Source organism: Zootoca vivipara, chromosome 6 (genome assembly GCF_965207765.1).
Source record: "Zootoca vivipara chromosome 6, rZooViv2.hap1.1, whole genome shotgun sequence".
NCBI lineage: Eukaryota > Metazoa > Chordata > Lepidosauria > Squamata > Lacertidae > Zootoca > Zootoca vivipara.
In genome coordinates this window covers 88125613-88147999 of record NC_142589.1, presented here as the reverse complement: position 1 = coordinate 88147999, position 22387 = coordinate 88125613, and the positions used below count along the sequence as shown (strand labels likewise).

Sequence of the window (22387 nt, the reverse complement as noted above, 5' to 3'; positions counted from 1 at the left end):
TCTCAGCCCCTCTGGAGGGATTCCCAGTTAGCCTCACAGACCCAGGGGGTCCCCTTTGTTATGTATTTGAATTATGGTGCTGGAGGAGACTCTTGAGAGTCCCATGGACTGCAAGAAGATCAAACCTATCCATTCTTAAGGAAATCAGCCCTGAGTGCTCCCTGGAAGGACAGATCGTGAAGCTGAGGCTCCAATACTTTGGCCACCTCATGAGAAGAGAAGAATCCTTGGAAAAGACCCTGATGTTGGGAAAGATTGAGGGCACTAGGAGAAGGGGACGTCAGAGGACGAGATGGTTGGACAGTGTTCTCGAAGCTACGAACATGAGTTTGACCAAATTGCGGGAGGCAGTGCAAGACAGGAGTGCCTGGCGTGCTATGGTCCATGGGGTCACGAAGAGTCGGACACGACTAAACGACTAAACAACAACAACAAGTTAGCTGCAGTACTCCTTCTGGCCAACAGTTCTTACCCTGCCCACTGTGGCTGCAGTTCTCACTCAGGTCCACAACATGCAAATGAAGGATTGAGAGTGCTGTTCACGGATTCGGTAGCTAGGGGAAGTTTGTTACTGTTGCAAGTTACTGAGTACTATATAAGCCAGTTGGCTAAGCTACTGTTCAGTCTGGACTCGGAGCTGGAATAAAGAGCTGGTTGTTTTGAGAGCTGTGTCTTCATCCTTCTTACCCACTATTCTACACCCTTGTTCTGGGCTTGGGGGGGGTCTTTCCTTTGAATATTTCCCCCCCCCCCGACTTGAAGGAGACCCCGCTTCCGCCTGCCCCCTCACAGCTTCTCCCCTTGAACTCCTGCCTGACTCATCTCCCAGCAAAGAGGCTCCTTCCTCTGGCCAGAGAGATTCTCCTCCCCAGCTTCCCCTCCAAGGTCCCCCCCTCAGACCACCCCTCTCCCAATCCCCCCTTTCTCCCTCCCTCAGAAACGGCTCCTTTCATTTTCCCGCCAAAAGTGCTGGCTCTGCCCCCTGCTGGCTTGGGAGCCAATCCGAGCGAGGCTCCAGCTCCCTGGGGGGGGATTTCTGAGGGACTAAATCTGCTGACTGGCTTGGCTCTGCTGTCCATCACAGGCCCAAACAAGGGAGGCATCCGGCAGCTTCCGTATACCTATATATAATCTAAGTCTATCAATTACCTTTCTGTTTTAAACTCTTACGAGTTTAAGATCATTTGAAATAACTGTGCTGGGTGCCAGAGGGCTCCCCCCCCCCCGAGGCCTAGGGGAGCCCCCAGCGGACTTTTACTCGGAGGAGAGACCCATGGATAGGAATAAAGCGAAGTTATTATGGGGGCCCAACAGGCCTGGCTCCGGGTTCAACCCCCCCCCCAAAAAAATTTAAATTGAGAATATTTTAATAATAAAAAAGGAAATAAAAAGTGAATAGAGAACAAAGAAATAAAAAGGGGGGAAGGTATAGTACAGCATATTACTATACAGTGGTACCTTGGGGTAAGAACTGAATTTGTTCTGGAGGTCCGTTCTTAACCTGAAACTGTTCTTAACCTGAGGTACCACTTTAGCTAATGGGGCTCCTGCTGCCGCCGTAGCACGATTTCTGTTCTCATCCGGAAGCAAAGTTCTTAACCCGGGGTACTATTTCTGGGTTAGCGGAGTCTGTAACTTGAAGCTTCTGTAACCCGAGGTACCACTGTATACCAACAACTGCACTTCCATACATGCTTGTCTGCTATATAGGTACAGTGCTTTTTTTTCTTAAAAAATGTTCAGGGGTACTCCCATTTTGACTCGATAAATTTAATCTACTTATGCTTATTCTGGATCTACTTCAAGTTTGGCTTCAAACCTCAGCATTTCCTTCCACTATTCTAACGTACAAAACTGCTTGGTTGTTTTGGTTTATTAACTGGTATTTAAATCCTATTAGATAGACAAAATAAATCCTCCTTAGAGGGCATCTTGTTTCACCACTCAGTGTTTTAGCAGATATTCTGGTATCGCAGGGGGTTGGACTAGATGACCCTCGGTGGTCCCTTCCAATTCTGTGATTCTGCGAGTTGAACTTAACTGGCTGACACCCTCAGAGTTTTCTGGCACAGTGGGGTGAATTCACAGAACAGTGGAGTTGGGAACCCCAGAGGTCATCCAGTCCAACCCCCTGCGATGTAGGTTTGGGAGGTAGGACAGTGGAGAGAGAAAGCTTTTCATCCCCTCCCCACAGACACTTGTTCACCTCCCCCTACTTTGTCCCCCCCCCGGGAGACCCCTCTGGGGCCCTGTGGGGCGGTCAGGCCTCAGCCACCCCCCCGCCTTGGCTGAGTGCAGATGCCAGCGAGGCTGAATCCTCCTGTGAGATCAACGCTGGAGGGGGTCATGTGGCTCATCTCCAGCATCCAGGCCCCTGGCACGGAGTTTGGGGTCAGCAGCATCCTGCAGACTGAGGAGATCCTGGGGCCTTGGAAGCAGCAGGATGAGGTCAGCAGCATCACCAGCAGCGCAAATACCCCCTGCCTCTGGCAGCTGGAAGGGGAGCAGCGTGGCCTAGTGGTTAGAGCCCTGCGCCAGCAGCCTGGGAAAGAGGGACCAAAGGTCAGCCGCTGCTTCTCAGCCTGGCCTACCTGGCATGGTCAGCGCGGGAGAATGGCAGAGGAAGGGGAGGGAGGCTGCCTCGAACCCCTGGGAGGTGAAGCCGGGGCAGAAATGTAATGTTTTAAATGAGGAGTGTCCAAGTTCATCTGTTCCTTTTGGGCGGTGGGTGGTAGGCGGCACCATGGAGCAAGCGGAATGCAGAAATCTCTGCATCAAAGGCATCTGCTGGATTGAACTACTTTGACTGGTTTTACGTAGATTTTGAGAAATTTGGCAACTAATTGTTGCCGTTTCAAATCTTGCTTTCATCTTACTGGGTCGCGCAAACAGTTGTTCTGAACCATACGTTTTTTAAGGCACTGGCTGGAGGGGAGAGAGTTTATGCCCCCCCCCCATTTTAGAAGTGGGTTTGTTCAGAACAGTCTTTCCCATAGGGCTTAGTGGTGCGTTGTGCCAGGGCGCCGGCCTCTCAGGGGTTCCCCACGAGTGGGGGAGCTGCGTGGCTTTGCCAGCAGCCTCCCCTTTCCCTGCACACCCGCCAGCTGTGCCCCGCCAACCATAAGGCTGGCGGCTGCGTAGCTTCCCTCCCAAGCCTCTGTGGGGATCACTCTCCTCCCGAGGCGGCTTGGGAGGGAAGCTGCACTCTCCTCCCATGGAGGCTTTGGAGGGGCGCAACTTCACTCCCAAGCCTCTGCGAGGATTGCTTTCCTGCAGCATGGGGAGAGTTGCGCCCCCCCTCCCCAATGGCTGGCATTGTGTAATTTGGGGGCGCTGGGCAGATATTTGCACCCTGGTGCCACATCTGCTAAACACGGCCCTGGGTTTGTTGTTTTTGCAGGTTGGGTTTGGGTTGTTCCCTTCTGGGATTCCTTCGCTGGGATTCCTCCCTTGCACATGGGGTTGGGACTCTAGACTGCTGGGGTTCTCTCCCGCTCACCTTGCCCTCCTCCCTCCTTGCGCAGTGGTGCTGCCGGTCTTCACGTGGACGCCATGCCTGGAGTCTCACCTCAGGCGCCTGGCGATCCCGCACTGCGGCTTCTGGGCGCCAGCCTTGGCCTTCTTGGTGGAGTGGCGCCATCAGTTCCGGGGGGCCGGGAAGGTAGTGCTGGCCTATGACGGAGCCTCTCAGGGGTTCTCTGTGGCTGGGGAAGGGGTCGAGCTGCTGCTGGATGCCGAGGGCAGCAGCGCCTCCTTGCCCCTCCTTACTTGCATGCTGTGAAAGGATAGAATTGTAGAATTGGGAGGGACCCCTGAGGGTCATCTAGTCCAACCCCCCTGCGAGACAGGAATTGCAATAAAAGCATCTCTGAACTCTGCACATGCTCTAGGAGACTCTTGACGGGGTCCTATGTTGTCTTTTGGATGGTTGGAGAGAACAGTTTTGGAGTAGGGGAGACAGATTTGAGCAAAATTGGCATACCCCCCAAATAAATAAATCAGGGATCCTCCACTTACAGAATATGGGTCATTGAGTGTCCCTTTACACCCCCCCCGGGGGGGATCTGAAGTGGTACAGTCCAGACCCAAGTTTTCCCCCCTCTAGAGACCTGGGTGCAAAGGGAGCCCGTTTCCCCACAACGTCCCTGCAGAGACAGCCATGCAGAACAGCTTTCAGTCCCCCTCAGCCCTCTCTCTTGATATGAACAAGGACGTCAGTCCCCATGCGGCAAGGCGTCCGCAGCTTCTTTTCAAGAAAACCTCCTGCCGTGCCAGTTTAGCTTAGCACGCGGGGACTGACCAAGCGGGTGGCAGGATCCACAGGCCACATTTACAAGTCTGGTGGGCCAGATCTGGCCTGTGGACCATAGTTTGAAGATGCCTGGTCAAAAGCCTCATCTGCTTTTGACAGCCAGGAACTGAGTAGCTTCACCTGCTTGAAAGGGGGCAAAATGCAAGTGGCCAGCCTGGCAGGGTTGTTGTTGAATGAGGAGCTCCTTGGAAGAAATGCAATTCTGTAAGTAAAGTGCCTCTGTCTCTCACTTCTCCTCCAAACGAGAGCCATGTGTGTATGTGTGGGACACACACCCCATATTTTTTCTGTGTATAAGACAAGCTTTTTCAACCCCAAAATGAGGTTCAAAATTTAGGCTCGTCTTATACACGGGTAGTGCTGAGCAGGGGGGGGGAGGGGAATGCCGAAAGTCGCTCACCCACCAGCAAGCAGGAGCGGGATAGGAAGATATATGCAAATGTACAGCCAGCAAAAGGGGATGCAATGCAACAACTGAAACTATTAACCACGCAACCCACAATCTCGTATGAGGGAGACTCTGAGGAAAGGGGATTAAGATGCCTTCTTCTCCATCCTCAGTGGATTAAAATACCCAAATATTAGGAAAAGAAGAAAGAAGAGAAAGCAGGATCGGATGAACATTCAAAGAGACAATAATTTTGCATTGTGACTTGGCTGAGATTTGTTGGAACAGTTTTAATAAGGCTTTACAGAAACTGGACCTAGAAACTGGAGAAATACTAATTTGGATTATTAGACAATCATTATAAGAGTCATATTGAACTATCTGAGTGGGTAAGATTTGAAGGCTGGGCTAGGGAGGGAAATGTAGTAAAAGTGTCATCTTGCTGAAGGGGAGGAAAAATGCTGGATACTAAATACAGCTGGGTTTATTCTAGATTGCATACAGTGGTACCTCGCAAGACGAATGCCTCGCGCAATGAAAAACTCACAAGAGGAAAGCGTCTTGTGATGTTTTCGGCACTTTGCAAGACAAAGTTTTCTATGGCTGCGCTTCGCAAGACGAAGATTTTTGGCGGGTTGTGTTTTTTTTGCCGCGGCAAACCGGCTTCGCAAGACGAAAATCTTGCTAGACGAAGCGACTTGCGGAACGAATTACTTTCGTCTTGCGAGGCACCACTGTATTCTGAATAATTGTTGCTACAGAGGAAGGATCTCTCAGGGTGGGAGACTGGGAGAAGAGGGGGCACCCAGGGGAGAGCTGGGGGAGCCTGCCTTTCTATGGGTTGATGAATGATATGATATATATGATACAAATGTGATAAAGGGTATTTTTAGTTATTCTTCCCCCCTTTCTCTTTTTTATACAATTGTGTTTTGTAAGGGTTGTTTAATAATTTTAGCTTTATTATTTTTCCTTTTTGGTTTTCCCTCTGTATGAATTCTTTGATGGGCAGTGAGATGTGCGCTTTGACTAAAGCTCTTTCCACATTGGAAGCACTGATAGGGTTTCTCCCCTGTATGAATTCTATGATGGGAAGTGAGATGGTGGCTGTGACTGAAGCTCTTTCCACATTCGAAGCACTGATATGGTTTCTCCCCTGTATGAATTCTTTGATGGGAAGACCATAGCTGCCAAGTTTTCCCTTTTCTCGTGAGGAAGCCTATTCAGCATAAGGGAATTTCCCTTAAAAAAAGGGAGAACTTGGCAGCTATGGGGAAGACAGCTCAGTCCCCTGGCTGAAATGCTTTCCACATTCGAAGCACTGATATGGTTTCTCCCCTGTATGAATTCTATGATGGGAAGTGAGCTCAGTCCCCTGGCTGAAACACTTTCCACATTCGAAGCACTCATAGGGTTTCCCCCCTGTATGAATTCTTTGATGGGCAGTGAGATGTGTGCGTTGACTAAAGCTCTTTCCACATTCCAGGCACTGATAGGGTTTCTCCCCTGTATGAATTCTATGATGGGAAGTGAGATGGTGGCTGTGACTAAAGCTCTTTCCACATTCCAGGCACTGATAGGGTTTCTCCCCTGTATGAATTCTTTTATGGGACGTCAGACGGTGGCTGTGACTGAAGCTCTTTCCACATTCGAAGCACTGATAGGGTTTCTGCCCTGTATGAATTCTTTGATGGGCAGTGAGATGATTGTGTTGCCTAAAGCTCTTTCCACATTCCAAGCACTCATAGGGTTTCTCCCCTGTATGAATTCTTTGATGGGAAGTGAGATGGTGTCTGTGACTGAAGCTCTTTCCACATTCGAAGCACTGATATGGTTTCTCCCCTATATGAATTCGTTGATGGGAAGTGAGACTCTCCTTCCAACTGAAGCTCTTTCCACATTCCAGGCACTGATACAATTTATTTTGTGTGAAGTGAAGTTATCCCTCCGAATGAAGCTCTTTCTTTGATCGGAGGTGGACTGGGAGCTCTGACGGATGTTCTCTCCACACTCTGAATATTTATATGACTTCTCCACTACGTGGATTCTGTTCTGCTCCCCCTTGTTGTTCCCTTCCAATTCATCTCCATCTGCAATGAAGAGAGAAGCTATTTAGAGCCTCAGGAAGAAATGGAGCTAAAGTTTATTGAACAATGTTAATGAATGCTTGTGATAGAGGAAGAACTGAAGGGAGTTAGATGTGAGGCCTTACTATAGTTTTCACTGTCTTTGTTGGCTGGTATTAACTGACATATTTCTTGGCTTTTATCTGGGATAGATTTTGTTTGGCTCCATCCTGGAATCCACTCCATCTCCCTGGTCAGTCATCTCTTTGGTCAATCAAAAGCAAACAGAAGCAAAAACCACAAACCTGAGAGAAGTTACTTCAACTTTCCTAAAAACTGTGAAGCCGATATTTAAGAAGGCCTGGGAGGTTCAGACAAGCCTGGTCATTGTTTTAAAAGGCATGACTAGATGAAGAACATTCACAGAGAAAACAGTTGATATCCCTCCATTCAGGGTTCATGGAGGGGATGTTAGGCATTCGGCTACGCGATGTTGAATATTCTCTGTTCTCTGCTGTTTCCCCTTTTTTGTTTTAGTTGAAAGCAATTCATGAGCCCATAACTTATACAATGAACACTAATGATGAACCATATGTTATAGATATTCTGGCAAATTTATTCTGCTATTTTATATACAAAATGACATGAGAAGACTTGGTCTGCATGTTTGTATCATTTATTATTCCTATGTTCCTTGTTTTTAAAAGCAAATAAAAAGTTATTCCAAAAAGAAAAGAAAAAGGCAACACACAGAGGCCCCATATACATTCAATCTGCAAAGCAAGAACAGGTTACTTTCAAGAGTCGTGGGTTCTAGTGCTGCACGATGGATCGGTGTCTGACATTGGTAAGGCATTCAGATCATGGTACAGGTTTTAGACATTTTGAGCTGCAAATACATCGTGGTGGCCGGGGAGCTGTGATGTATTCCTAGCTCAAACTGCCTGCAGATGACAAAGGCTCAGGCAAGCAGGCAGGTGGAGGAGCCCAAAAAGGTGCTCCCCTTCTCCATCTCCATCCGCCCGCCTGCTTCCTCCCACCCCCAAGCTGACCAGGCCCCAATACCTGTCTGCCTCCATCCCTTCATGTCCCCATCTCCACTCCCCTGGGACTCACCAGATCTCTCGGAGGTTGTGGGGAGGGATGCAGGAGACAACCTGACCAGGTCAACCGTCCATCTTCCCCCTTCCATCCTCGCTAGCTTTGCGGGATCTGTCTCTTTCATCCTTCCTGAGGAGTCTTTTTGTTTAGATTTCATTTATAAAATCTATTAATTAAGAAATATAATTGTGAATTGTCTCGAATTTTAGCGAATAAAGCAAATGAATTTAAGTATAATCTCCTGGAATGTGAATGGATTGAATGATAAGAAAAAAAGAAATAAAATAGAACATATATTAAAGAAGAAAAATGGGATGTAATGTACCTACAAGAATTGCATATAGCGCAAAAACATGAAAGAATATTGATTAACAAAAGATTGGGGGAAGAATTTATAGTTTCAGACAAAGCCAAAAAAGAGGGATTGTTATGTATATAAGTCCAGGATGAGGAGGGTAGAATATTGGGAGTGCAAATTATTAAAGAAAAGAAGACAGAATAATAATAATAATAATAATAATAATAATAATTTTATTATTTATACCCCACCCATCTGGCTGGGTTTCCCCAGCCACTCTGGGTGGCTTCCAACAGAAATATTAAAATACAGTAATTTCTTAAAGATTAAAAGCTTCCCTAAACAGGGCTGCCTTCAGATGTTTTTCTTTTTGACATCTGGTGGGAGGGCGTTCCACAGGGCGGGTGCCACTACTGAGAAGGGCCTCTGCCTGGTTCCCTGTAACTTGGCTTCTCGCAGCGAGGGAACCGCCAGAAGGCCCTCGGCACTGGACCTCAGTGTTATTCAACTACACTGATCTTTTAAAAAGAAAAAATACGTTGTTATTACTGTATTATTATTATTATTATTATTATTATTATTCACCTGCTCACTAGCAGACTGAAAGTCTGTGTCAATATTAGGAGGGTACTTGAGAGAGGGCGCCACCACCGAGAAGGCCCTCTGTCTGGTTCCCTGCAACTTGGCTTCTCGCAACGAGGGAACCGCCAGAAGGCCCTCGGTACTGGACCTCAGTGTTCGGGCAGAACGATGGGGGTGGAGACGCTCCTTCAGGTATACTGGACCGAGGCCAGTATTATTAGTAGGAGTATATGCCTCAAATTGAAATCAAGGAGGCTTCTTTAAAAAGTTACCAAAAAAATTTAGAAGATTATAGTAATGAAGATTTAGTTTTAATGGGACATTGGAATGGAGTGACCTCATTGGATCGGGATAGATCAAAAAGAGATGTCAAACAGAGATCAGGGAGGCTACCAGAAACTTTTTTTCCAATTAGTAGAAGATTTTAATTTAAAGGATGTGTGGAGGGAAAGAAATGTGAATGAGAGGCAATATACTTTCTATTCCGATGCAAAAAATCATTCAGTAGAATTGATGCAATATGGGCCTCTAGCAATCTAATGCCAAAAATAAATAAAGTAGAGATCATAACAAAATCTATTACGGATCATAATCCAGTGATGATGGAAATAATAGATAATAATAAAAGGAATAGAAGTTGGAGAATGAATGAAAGATTATTAAATATGATAATGTTGTAAAAGAGGCACAAAAATTAATGAAAGAATTTTTCAAAATTAATACTACACAGGACATTGACCCAAGAATACAGTAGTAGGGCACTTCCGCTTGGATCACCGTACAAGATGGCTTAAAATACCATATCTCCGGTTCCCACAGGGTAATTTACGAGGCTGTAAATGGGAGTATGCAGCCTCCCAAAGTCTTCCCAGGGGGTACGGGAAGACGCAGTCTCATCCGCAGATGCCCACCACCAGCTTCGACTTCGGAAGGAAGGAGGGGCTGGGGGCACTGGATGGAAAGCCCCCGTGGGAGCCTGGATCTCCCGGGACACTGATTCTGCGAGCGAAAACAGGCTCCATGACAAGAGAAAGATTGGATATAAGTCGTGGGCATGCTTCAGACAAGGAAAGAAGATTTATTATGCAAAGCTCAGCCACTGAGAAAACAAAAGATAACAGAGGAATGTACCCAAGAGCAATAAATGGTATGTGATGGAGCTGAAGGGGGGAGCGAGAACTTTATAACTCTGCTTTACTGTGCCTTACAATTTACTTAACAAAACTCCCTCCTGAAGAACCGTAAACAACATTTATAAAGCAAGCGAGATCGGAAAGTGGGAAATTTATTGCATTAATATGGTTTCTTAAATATATAAACTGTGAATTGAAAATATAAAAAATCAAAGTATGTATTCTTGGATTTGCTTCGAATGTGGTTAAAGATTCCTTAAAACATGGATATCAAAGAGAAGCATTCTCATTAGCGGCTGGAAACTTGTCAAGAAACTTCTGAGTTATGATACAGTTATAATTTAGATTCCGCCATATTGGAGATAAAGCTGGCTATGATATTAGACAAAGGGGGAGAGAGCCATAAATAAGACATTAGATGTGTGTTTATAGTTCTGAACTGGCAAAATCTCCCCGAAAAGGCTATATTGAGTAGTGATCTGGATAAATAATCACAGAGGCTTAAAGATTTGATTTATGGGGACTGCTTGAAGATGGCGGCTGCTGGCTGCGAGAAGGATCTTTGGATTTCTGGACGGACTTGGCAAGATACTAGCGTGCGAAGAGACAGTGCTAATTTACAGAGGAATCATAGGCATAAATTCACACAGAAACAGATACGGTTTGGTCAAACTTGCTTGCTCGAATAACTCAGGGGCTTGAAATAAGATAGAAGGATTTTAATAGATTATTGGATAAGAAAGAGTACTAGGCTTTCTGAGTCTGAAGCATGGGAAGTCAAATTTAAATTTGTATAATTTGGCAGAAGATTTGGATTGTTTAATTGATATTTGTATAATTTGAAAACGGATTAGATATTTAAATTGGAAAATCTAATAAAAATGTTTATTAAAAAAATACAGTAGTATGGGATGCAGGGAAAGCATTTATAAGGGGTTTTTATATCAAACAGAATATAATCCAGAAAAGAATAAGAGAATCCAAGTTAAAGCAAATACAAGATGAAATAGAAAAGAATGAAAAAATGTTGATTAAATCACCGAGAGATAAAGAGCTAATTCAAAAAAGTAAACTATTACAAGCCCAACTCTCTACTGTACATTGATGTCAAGTGAGATGGAAAATAATTTAAAATGGATGAGGCAAAAAGCATTTGAATGGGGAAATCGACCAGGGAAATTATTATCATGGCAGATAAAGAAAAGACAGCAGGAAAGACAAATAAATAAAATATTATATCATGGGAAAACATTAGATACGGAGGGAAAAAAGTCAGAAAGGTTTTGTGGAGTATTTTACAAAGTTATATAGTAAAGGCCAAGAATCTGAACAGGAAGTAGTAAAATATTTACCGGGGTTTCCCCCCCCCCAAAAAAAAAATTAGTGCAGAAAAAATGAAGTAACTAAATGAACCAATAACAATGATGGAGGTACATCAAGCAATAGCTAATTTGAAAGTTGGAAAAGCACCTGGACCTGATGGCTTAATTGCATTGCATTATAAAAAATTGGAAGAAGCTCTAATCTTACCAATAAAATTATTGATGAATAAGATATTGAAATAAGGTAATATACCAAAATCATGGCAGGAAGCAAACATTACATTGATACATAAACAAGGTACAGATAGGGATCTTATAACTAATTACAGGCCCGTCTCATTGCTAAACAATGATTATAAATTATTTGCTGGTATTTTGGCCAATAGATTGAAATTAGTTTTGAAGGATATTATACAGGAAGATCAGGCAGGGTTCCTCCCAAATAGATATACTGTATAAAAACAAATGTAAGAATTATAATTATTTGATAGAATATTTAGAATTAAAACCAAATAAAAGAGTGGGATTTATTATGATTGATGTGGATAAAGCATTTGATAATCTCTCAAAATGTTTTCTGCAGAATGTATTGGAGATGGCAGCAATAGGAGAAGATTTCTGCAGAGGAATAAAATCTATATACAGTATGAGAATCAAATTGCAAATTTAATAATAAATGGAGATAAATCAGATTGCTTCCCAGTAGAAAAGGGTACAAGGCAAGGATGTCCTCTATCGCTGTTATTGTTTATTTTGTCATTAGAAGTATTATTAATTAAAATAAGAGAAGAAGAAGGTATTAGAGCAAGCATCCCCAAACTTCGGCCCTCCAGATGTTTTGGACTACAATTCCCATCATCCCTGACCACTGGTCCTGTTACCTAGGGATCATGGGAGTTGTAGGCCAAAACATCCGGAGAGCCGCAGCTTGGGGGTGCCTGTATTAGAATAACATTAGGGGAAGAAAATAAAAAAAAATCCTTCCAGCAGCACCTTAAAGACCAACTAAGTTTTTTATTATTTTTACGAAAGCTCATACCAAAATAAAAAACTTAGTTGGTCTTTAAGGTGCTTCTGGAAGGAATTTTTTTATTTTGTTTCTACTATGTCAGACCAACACGGCTACCTACCTGTAATTAGGGGAAGAGAAATTTAAGTGAGAGCATTTGCAGATGATATAATAGTAACGAAAGAAGAACCAGAGAAAAGCATTGTTAAGGTAATAGAAATAATAAATGAATTTGGGAAAGTATCTTTAATTTGAATAAGGAAAAAACCAAATTTCTGATTAAAAATATTCCATAAAAAGAATATAATGAATTAAAAATAAAGTGGGATTAAAAATTGTTTAAAAAGCAAAATATTTGGGCATAGATATAACAATGAAGAATGTAAATTTGTTCAAGAATAATTATGAGAAAATATATGTTGTATCTATTTCAGAATATTGTAGAAATTGGAGTTCTTGGTGAAGTCCAGAAATAAACAGTAAATTGCAAGAACTCGGGCCAGGAGGAAGATGAATTTCAAGTAAGTCAACAAAAGGTTTTATTTATGTAATGATGATAGGATGAATTCAAATAGGAATCAATTCCAGTATGATAGTGAGGCAAATAAAAATTAATTCCAGTGAAAAAATCCCAGGACAAGGCCCTGTTTCACTAATTATTCATCAGCAATGTTTTAATGGTCAGAGTGTACATTTTCTTATCGACGTACTTGACGTCATACTGGATCATAATTACTTTAGACATTTGGATCAGTTTTACTTACAAGTTCCATCGCTAACATATATATGATAGATTTCGTGGGGAAAGCACATTTTGAGCGATACCAACCCATTTAAATCACACATTCTCCAATATTACCTATATATTGATGATCTCTTCATGATTATAGAAAATCGACATGCTGCTGTGGACTTTTTACAATGGATTAATACCCGAGACCCACATATTTGCCTGTCGGGTAACATTCACGATGAACAAGTCAGCTTCTTAGACACCACATTACTCAGTTTATATCCAGCGAACTCTTACTTGCCTTTTCTTTAAACTTATAAGACACAAATACTTCAACCTTCCCTTGTAGGGGAACCCCTTCATCATTTTCGTGGTCTTTCTCTGAACCTTTTCCAACTCTACGATATCCTTTCTGAGATGAGGCGAACAGCACACAGCATTCCAAATACAGTCGCACCGTAGGTTTGCGTAATGGCATTATGATAAAACGGCTGTTTTATTTTCAGTTCTTTTCCTAATGTTCCCTTTGCAGTTTGCCTTTTCAACAGCTGCCACCACACGCTGGGTCTTGTGGAATAAATAAATAAATAAATAGGACTTGTGATCCACTGTGGCCTACCCAGAAATCTACAGGTAGACTTTCTGCTCACTGCCTTTTCTCCTGAGGAAATTGCAGGACTGCAGCTGGTCTCATAGCAGGGACACAAAGAGCATTCCCTCTTGAAGGTACCTGCAAGGTTTACAGTTCAGTGTTATGCATGCCTACAATAATTGGGGCTAGGGGGTACTATCAATTTCCGTTCTGAGTTTCCCACTCCAGCTCTTCACCATTCTGCAGCAATTTGTGATATTTTTTTCCTCAAAAGAAATCTTCATGAAATTTATTCAGCATTTTAGTGCAAAAATCTCCTATCAACACGTTTTTGTAACACTTTTAACTAATGGACACACGTTTGCCAGCCATTTCCCCTAATGTAATGCATCTCTGCACATTATTTTCTATAGAATTTTCATTGTTCTGTTCCTTTCCTCACCAAGCATGCATTTTTGTAATAGCGTCCTTAATAATACGATTCCAAATATTATTTGGGAGAAGCCTTCTGCTTTAAATGCGTGGCGTTTGCACCATCCCAGAAAACGCAAATTTGAGAGATTCATTGTTAAATGCAAACTAAATTAACTTTTGCACATCCCTACTCAAAAGGAACTGCCATTGAACTGAACACCGCTTACGTCCAGGTAAATGAATAGAGGGTTTGTAACCTCAAGAGGCGAAAGCAAACAGTTTCCAGAGCTGGGATGATCGAGTCAAGCTGAGCGTTTTAAGTATGTACTGTAATCTACTGATCAGTCGATGACTGAGCTATTATTCATCGCACATGCGCACTCAACCCTTTCAGCAGCAGGCCGGAATGGCAAGTGAGCCTGGATGAAGCCACGCCCACTTCCTCCCAGTTCCCGCCACCGCCGACCAATCAGGAGGCTCCGAACGGCCCACAGCAACTTTCCCCGCCAAACTCTAAAGACTGGAGGCGTAAAAAAGGAGCATTTTGCGCGGGCTGCTCCACTTGCGGGTGACCTTTCGCTTCCAGCTTTTTTAATACACATACACACACACATATATACATACATATATACATGTATATATAATATAATATGTATAATATTGCCACGTGAGATCTATACCTGGATTAAGGGGAAGCATTTGGGAATGAGTAATACAGTTTGAATTTTTTTTATTAATTTTTCCATCGGGGGAAGAAAAAAAGGCGCGCTTTCTCCGTCTTCGGATTTGCAAAGAAGCAGAGCTGAGAGAAAGAGAGAGAAGTTTTATTTTTTTAAAAAACAAGTAAACCAGGTGAGTGTTCCTTTTTAAGACAGAAATCCGTAAAGCTATTGTATTTCAGAAGTGGAGCGTGTGGTGGATCTCAAGGCGATCTGCCCCCAGGTAAGTGCTGCCTAGCATTGCAGGAGAGGTTTGCGGTGTGAGTCGGCTGCCAGCGGGGTGATGGTGCTGGAATTCTCCCCCTCCCCCCCCCCCGCGTCACCCTCAAAGTAAGGGTGTGTATCGAATAGCGGGAAAATAAGTGCTCGTTGCAATTTTCTGTTACCTTAATATACTGTTCATATACTGTTCATTGTTTAAGCCGAGTCTACATTCTGACCTGCCAAGTCTACTCAGTTAAAGCCAGATGGACTTAACTTCCAGATCGTTGTAGGCTAAGGGCTGCAGCTTCAGCGGTGGGTGGCTGACCACACATTTTTTTAAAAAGGCAAAACGCATTCATGAAACATACCCCGGGAGTAGGCGCATTCATTGCAATGAATGGGTGTGTGTGTGTGTGGGGGGGGGAATCACTTACTGTATAGACCTGTGCACGGACTTCCCTGTGGCTGACGCAGAGCCAAAGCCTCTGAATGCAGGCATGGCCCAACTTGGCCCTCCAGCTGTTTTGGGACTACAACTCCCATAATCCCTAGCTAACAGGACCAGTGGTCAGGGATGATGGGTGCTGTAGTCCCCAAACAGCTGGAGGGCCACGTTTGGCCATGCCTTCGAATAGGAAAGGAGGTCCCAATTAGGTTTACTGGGATTTGCTCCCAAGTAGCATAGCATCTGTAGTATTATCAATGTGGGGTAATGGCCAACGTTAGCCACCCTGAGAGTAGACTCATTGATTTCAATGGATCCATGGGTTCTGCCCCCCCCTTAAATCAAGTAAATAAATAAAAACAACTCACTGACCAATTGTGCGGCAGATAACTCGGTTTTGCCCTCCTGAACATAAAACCTGCCGCCCCCAATAAATCCTGACCACGCCCATGAACGGATCCACTCTTGAATGGCTAAAGTTGGATATTTCCCCCCCCCCTTTGGAAGAAAGCTTGCTAGAAATCTCACTGAAATTGACGGGGTCAAGGTTTGCTTTGCTCCACCTCAGATTTAGCACAGGCTTCCTCAATCTCTGCCCTCCAGATGTTTTTGGCCTACAGCCCCTATGATCCCTAGGTAGCAGGACCAGTGGTCAGGGATGATGTGAATTGTAGTTTCAAAACACCTGGATGCACTCATGGGTTGCTTGTGAGTTTCTCAGGACACAGTTGGAGTTGGTGAATATTTTAGAATCGTTTTGCTGCAGGGGCAAGGAGCCTGTGATCCTCCAGGCATTTCTTAGCTGCCAGCTCCCATTCTCAACCCCAACTTCTGGGGACTGCAGTCCCCACACTCAGCCCACTTTGCAGGGCTGTTGTGAAGATAAAATGGGAGCTCCTTGGAGGGAATGGCAAGAGACCAAACCTTTTCCTTTTCCAGCCAAGGTTGCCGTTGAAATGGTGTGAGCAATGCCGCCTGTGTTTTGTTTTTGTTTTTTGCAGGAAAGTGAGACAGGGATTTCTGAAGCTTTTTTTTTTTGGTCATGGAGCAATCGTGCCTGTCCCTATTTATAAACTGCACTTTGGTGGGGCTTGCAGACAAACTGATGCTTTGTGGTTTTCCTACTGCAGGCTGTAACAGGAGGAAGTGCAATTAACCAGCTTCTAGCTAGAACATGAAGGTGGCAAGCTTGCAAATCTGCTTCAGCCTTTGCCACCATGCTGGCTGGGGGCTCATGGGAGATGTAGTCCAACAATATCAGAAGGGCAGCTGATTAGCAGAGGCTGGTCTGGTTGTTCCAGAATTGGAGAGGGTGTTCTCCACTGCTCCAGCTTTTGACCTTTGCAGCAATATCTTGGGGGGTATTTTGTTTAGGTTGAAGGTAAAAGTAAAGGGACCCCTGACAGTTAAGTCCAGTCGCGAACGACTCTGGGGTTGCAGCGCTCATCTCGCTTTACTGGCCAAGGGAGCTGATGTTTGTCCGCAGACAGTTTTTCTGGGACATGTGGCCAGCATGACTAAGCTGCTTCTGGCGAAACCAGAGCAGTGCATGGAAACGCTGTTTACCTTCCCGCCAGAGCGGTACCTATTTATTTACTTGCACTTTGACGTGCTTTTGAATTGCTAGGTTGGCAGGAGCTGGGACTGAGCAACGGGAGCTCACCCCGTCGCGGGGATTCAAACCGCTGACCTTCTGATCGGCAAGCCCTAGGCTCAGTGGTTTAGTGCCACCCGTGTCCCTTTGTTTAGGTTACGTAAACCCAAATTAATGAGATTATTGGTTTATCTCTCCCTTGGATCTTTTATTCCAGTGCTCTTCAACCTTGGGTCCCCAGATGATGTTGGACTACAACTCCCAATAGTTGATGACCTCAACTATTGACCAATCTGGCTGTGGATGATGGGAGTTGTAGTGCCAGCAGCGTGGTATAGTGGTTACACAGTGTGAGAAACTAAGATATATAAGCTAATTGCCAAATGGCTCCTTAAACCAGGGTTGCAGTCGCCAAAACGGAATGTCTAGTTGCCATTTGGGGATCAGACGGCTCAAAAGTTGTATTTTTCTATATGACTTTTTGGTTCCTAAAATTCATTATGATTGCGCAGGTTAAATATAGTGGATAGAATTCTACAGGATGTGTGAAAACAGTCAGGATGCAAGGATTCCCAAGGCATGCACCTCCAGATGGTGGAGACATCAGGTGCCATCTTGGTACCTGGGCATCTTCACTTTCTTGCAAGTAGCCAATAGCCAGATGCAAAACGCGCCTGGCAAATTTCGAATGCCATCAAATAAAACTACCCAGAATAAAACAAACACAAGCTTTGACGAAAGGTCCTTCTCTAAGTGATAACTTTGATCTCCCCATATTTATTTCCCTACTTCATTTATAGAGCTGCTCCATAGCAGAAGTAATCTAGGAAGCCAATGTGGTGTAGTGGTTAGAGTATGGGACAAGGAGCTGGGCGATCAAGGTTCAAATCCCCACTCGGTCATGAAGCTCATGGGTTGACCTTGGAGCCAGTCACAGTCTCTCAACCTACCTCTCAGGGTTGTGGTAGGGATTAACTGAGGAGGGGGTGAACCATGTACTCCTTGGAGAAAAAGAGAGGCGATAAATGCAGTCAATAAACTCTTCTGCTGACCTGCTTAAGAGGGCTGGAGGGCCCAGCCAGGTGGAGATGCCAGTCACCAACCTGACATCTCCACGTGGTCGCGGTTGGACCTGCGTCAGTCTCCGAACGGACCTGGTGCCGGGGAAATTTTTGTACACTTGATTCCAGGTTAGGATTCAGGTACATCTGCTTGGGGGCTCCAGCCGAGCCCTTGTTTGGATGGGGGCAGGGGACTTTATGGAGAGCAGCCAAGACATCTATTGCTTAATATTTCAGCAGCCAAACCCCTGGGAGCCACATGCCATTGGTGGGCGGGGGCAGGAGCAAAATTGGGGGTGGGAGGGGGAGAAACAGTTGTAGATTTTAACCTTTCTCAGTACTGTAGTCTAGCTTCTGCACCCACCCAACTCTCTCTGTCTTCCATCCAGGAAAGGAGCAGGCATGCAGCAGAGTTCAGGGGCGCATTCTGGCTGGTCAGAAACACTAAAAGGGGGTGGGGGCCAGCTAGTTGGAGATGTCACTCGCCAACCTGGCATTCAGAAAGATCTCCACATGGCTGCACGGGACCTGTGCCGGTTGCAAAATGGGGCTAGTGCCTGGGGAATTTCTAACACTGTTTAGAGCAGGCACCCCTAAACTCGCCCCTCCCAGATGTTTTGGGACTACAACTCCTATCATCCCTAGCTACCAGGACCAGTAGTCAGGGATGATGGGAGTTGTAGTCCCAAAACAGCTGGAGGGCCGAGTTTGGGGGTGCTTGGGTTGGAGTGTCTGACTGGACTTGGGAGGCCCAGGGTTCAGATCTCCCACTTGAGACGTGAAACTCACAACGTGATCTTGGTGGGCCAGTCACCTTTTCTCAGCCTAGCCTACCTCATGGGGTTGTGAGGATACATTGGGGGCGGGGACCATGTACACCACCTTGAGCTCCTTGGAGGAAAGGTGAGATATGGGATTTTCTGGATGGGAAGTTTATGCAGTCGGCAAAATTTTAGGGAACGGAAGGTCAAACGACAACAACCGCTGGATCTCATCCATGCCTCAAACCCAGAAACCTGTCTTTCCCCCCTTCATATTCCACCTTTATCTCAAAGGAGCTCAAAGGTGGTTTACTCTGTTTTTCCCCTCCTCCAGCCTTTTCTGGAGACTCTTAAGGATCAAACCTGAGAAGTTCTTCATGCATTGAAGGTGCTCTGCTACTAAGCTAGGGTTTGTGGGTGTTATGTCATTCCCTGAGTGGTTTAAGAATTGATCTTTCTTCCCAGAGATCCCTGGGAGGGGAAGAGGGGGTCTCCTAACAACTCATGATTGTTCAAAGCAGCCTCATAGTGCCTTAAACCCATGGTGTTAGTGTGTCTTTGTTCTGGGAATGTCTGGCTTACTGCATTGAATAGCAAAAAGCTGAATAAGAACTAAGATCTATTCTATTCATTTCCTTTGTCCCAACTACAAGTGTTAATGTAATCAACAATCTTGAGATGATTGCATTTGTCTGTTGAAACCTTCTGGGCTTAATGCAATTTGCATCTTCAGTAGTTGTAATTTTACTGTATTTGGGGAGAATCGTTAATAAAAAAAATTGTAAAAGAGAAAAGAAAGAAACCTGCAGGGACTTAATGAAACTGCATGCTCATTTTAAACTTAAGGGAACAATCAGTCTTACTTCCAAATAAGGCACCACATAGTTGCAGTCTTAACTGCCTTTTGTTTTTAGGAATGTCCAGAAGATGCATCATTTTGATGAATTAATTGGTAATGATAAATAAGTATCCAGTTTTTAATTTTGGCTGAACTCGGGTGACTTGCATCCAGGTAAATTCTCCTCGCAATAGACCCACTGAAATTAACAGAGCTAAGTGAGCCTAGGTAGTTTATTTTCCGTGGGCCCACTCTTGTGTGTGTGGGTACATCTTTAATGTACAGGTGAAACTCGGAAAATTAGAATATCGTCGAAAAGTGCATTTATTTCAGTAACGCAACTTAAAAGGTGAAACCAATAGATGCATGACATGCAAAGCACAATATGTCAAGCCTTTATTTGTTGCAATTGTGATTATTTGTCGTTAGGTGGGGCAATTATAAATGGAATGTAATTAATGAAATGTAATAGCGATGTTTATTTTTGCTTGTTTTTGTATTATTGTAACTATTTGTTTTATTACTGCGGAATTTCCAAAAGAAAGCATTTGTAAATATTAAAAGAAAAATAAAAAATAATAAGTTGCATTATTGAAATAAATACACTTTTCGGCGATAGTCTAATTTTCCGAGTTTCACCTGTATTAAAGCGAAGTTATAAAGCATGGAAGTTATAAGCAAAGGAAATGCCATTTATTTCTGAAATGGGGTTTATGCCATGGTTTAGAGTGGGAATTGAAATTATTTCAATTTCCGTGGTGCTACTACTACAGAAAGTCCCTTCATAATCTCAATAGCTTTTTAAAATTAAGGTAACGTTGTTGTTGTTGCTGTTGCGTATTTGTTTTACCGCCTGCCCCTTTAAATGAACTAGGTTCCCTCCTCCCTGCTCCGTCTCTCCCTCTGTCTGCTCTTTTACATAACATCGCGAGAGCGTCTCTCAAATTTCCGTCCAACCCTCGCGCCGGGGGCGGTTTTTTTCAATTTTTGTGGCGCGCGCCTTCCAAGTCCGCGAGGGAGAAGGAAAACGAGACACACACTTCGCTCAGTTGAAACGTGGCGCAGGCGAACTTGCTTTTGGTGGGGGTAGGTGGGGATGGGGCGGTGCCTTAAGCGGCGGCCAATGCGGTCCGCCGCTATCCGGGGACGCAGCCAATGGGGGGTGGAGGTGGAGGAAAAAAAAAAGCCGGAGCAGGAGGCGGGGCGGTTGGGGAAGGGGGGAGAAAAAAATGCGGGAGCGAAAGAAGCCAAGGTTGGCTGAGAGGTCGCGCTGAGTAAGACCGGCTCGAAGGGATTTTGTCGCTGGGGTGCGTAATTGTGGGGCTGGGGTGGGAGAGATGCTCTTTTTAATGGCGCAGGGCATGAGGATCATTAATTGTAGGGAGGGGGGGACTTCGTGGGGGGCGCTTTTTATGTGGGGGGGTCGCTTTTTGGGGGGAGGGGCCCGCATAAAATAGTGAGACAAAGCGGGTAGCAGCAGGCGAGTGTGGTTTGTTTTGATGGTAGGGGGGCTGTGGGGGTTTAAGGGGGAACAATTTTGGGGACTGGTGGCAATGAGGTGTTGTGTATTCCTGGCAAACGACAGTGGTGGATGGGTGGAGGGGACAAATGTGGGAGAGGCAGGGGGGTTGGTGGTGGGCTCAAAGTGGATGGCCTACTTCTGAGGGGACTCATGGGGCAGAATCTATAGGAGGGGTGTGGGGAAAGCGGTACTTGGTACTTTCCCACTGGGGCGTCTGTGCTGCACTAGGGGTAGGAGAACTAATAATTAATAATAATACTTGTATTATGTATTTTTTGTTATATTTGTTAATGTGCATATGTGTGTGTGTGTGTACACACACACACACACACACACACACACACACACTGTATATCAGTTCACTGCTTTAAATATAAATAAAAAGCGTTAAATAAGAAAAACCGTACTTTACCATAATAGCAGGCAGCGGGATTGGGGTGGTGGAGGTTCTGGTGGCTTGGGAGGAATCATATTTTTTTTCCGGGGGGGGGCGCTGATAATAATTGGGTTTGCATATGAGGGGATGTAGAGACTGGAAGGGTTGCTGGGGTCTGGGAAAGCAAAGGGAGGCGGGTTTTCCTGAGGGGCTGGGGGGCACAATATTAAGGGGGCAGGAAGGTGTAAAACACGCGCCAGGCAAATTTCACACTGGGATGTTGGGCCAGATCATAGCTGCCAAGTTATCCCTTTTTTAAAGGGATTTTCCCTTATGCTGAATAGGCTTCCTCGCGAGAAAAGGGAAAACGTGGCAGCTATGGGCCAGATGGGTTCTTCTGGCCTGACCCAGTAGCTAGGTTCTTCATGGTCCGAGTCGGTATAATGCAGCTCCTGGTTGTGGGCTTAAGAACGTGAGAGGAAACCTGCTGGATCAGGCCATTGGCGGCCCCAACCGGGTACCCCAATGGCAGGACCTGAACACAGCAGTACTCATGTGGGTACCTTGTTGGTCTTTGTGAGAACTAGATGGGCCTTTGGCCAGTCTCATCTTTAGTTCTTATCAGTATGATATTTAGGGGGGCAGTGTGGGTGGTCTTCTTTAATTACAGTGAAAGTAGGAAAAGTTATGAGAGAAGAATTTGCCTGCTGAATTTCTGGTAGTAGAATTGTCCTGTGTAACTTTTTCCATTAAAAAAAATGTTCCCCCCCCCAGATTTTCTCCCTCCCACTTTATAATCTTGTACTGCATTAGTATAACATTTAAAGAGTTATCACAGTTTTAAAAAAGATTGATGGGCAAATAAATTGGTTTGGGCATGTATATATTATGAGATAATAACCGTACGCATGCAGAAT

The 22387-nt window shown here is 44.7% G+C and overlaps 2 protein-coding genes and 1 long non-coding RNA gene across 7 annotated transcripts in view; 1 reads left to right on the top strand and 2 right to left on the bottom strand.

The window, feature by feature from the left end:
• Nucleotides 1–5829: 5829 nt before the first annotated feature.
• LOC148685523 (uncharacterized) lies at nucleotides 5830–6618 on the bottom strand (the record flags this gene model as incomplete). Its single annotated transcript, XM_088672961.1, has 1 exon — nucleotides 5830–6618. A coding segment is annotated over one exon (651 nt), but the record flags the coding sequence as incomplete, so codon positions are not given.
• Nucleotides 6619–7911: 1293 nt separating this feature from the next.
• Nucleotides 7912–14340, bottom strand: LOC148685522 (uncharacterized). Of its 2 annotated transcripts, none has more exons than XR_015950756.1 (3): nucleotides 14208–14340; nucleotides 13564–13674; nucleotides 7912–8033 (listed from the first exon to the last, which is right to left on the bottom strand). It is a non-coding gene; the product is annotated as an uncharacterized LOC148685522 (long non-coding RNA). The 2 variants fall into 2 exon arrangements; XR_015950755.1 differs by having other exon boundaries at nucleotides 14178–14283.
• The window catches only part of UHRF1 (ubiquitin like with PHD and ring finger domains 1), a 33105-nt gene continuing 24011 nt past the window's right edge, over nucleotides 13294–22387 (top strand). Inside the window, exon 1 of one of the 4 annotated variants that reach the window (XM_035119103.3) lies at nucleotides 13294–14802. The gene's annotated coding sequence lies outside the window, so the exon portion shown is untranslated. Of the gene's footprint in view, nucleotides 14803–20569; nucleotides 20659–20760; nucleotides 20880–22387 lie in introns of those variants that run through there. The other 3 variants (XM_088672959.1, XM_035119104.3, XM_088672960.1) reach the window with 3 other exon arrangements.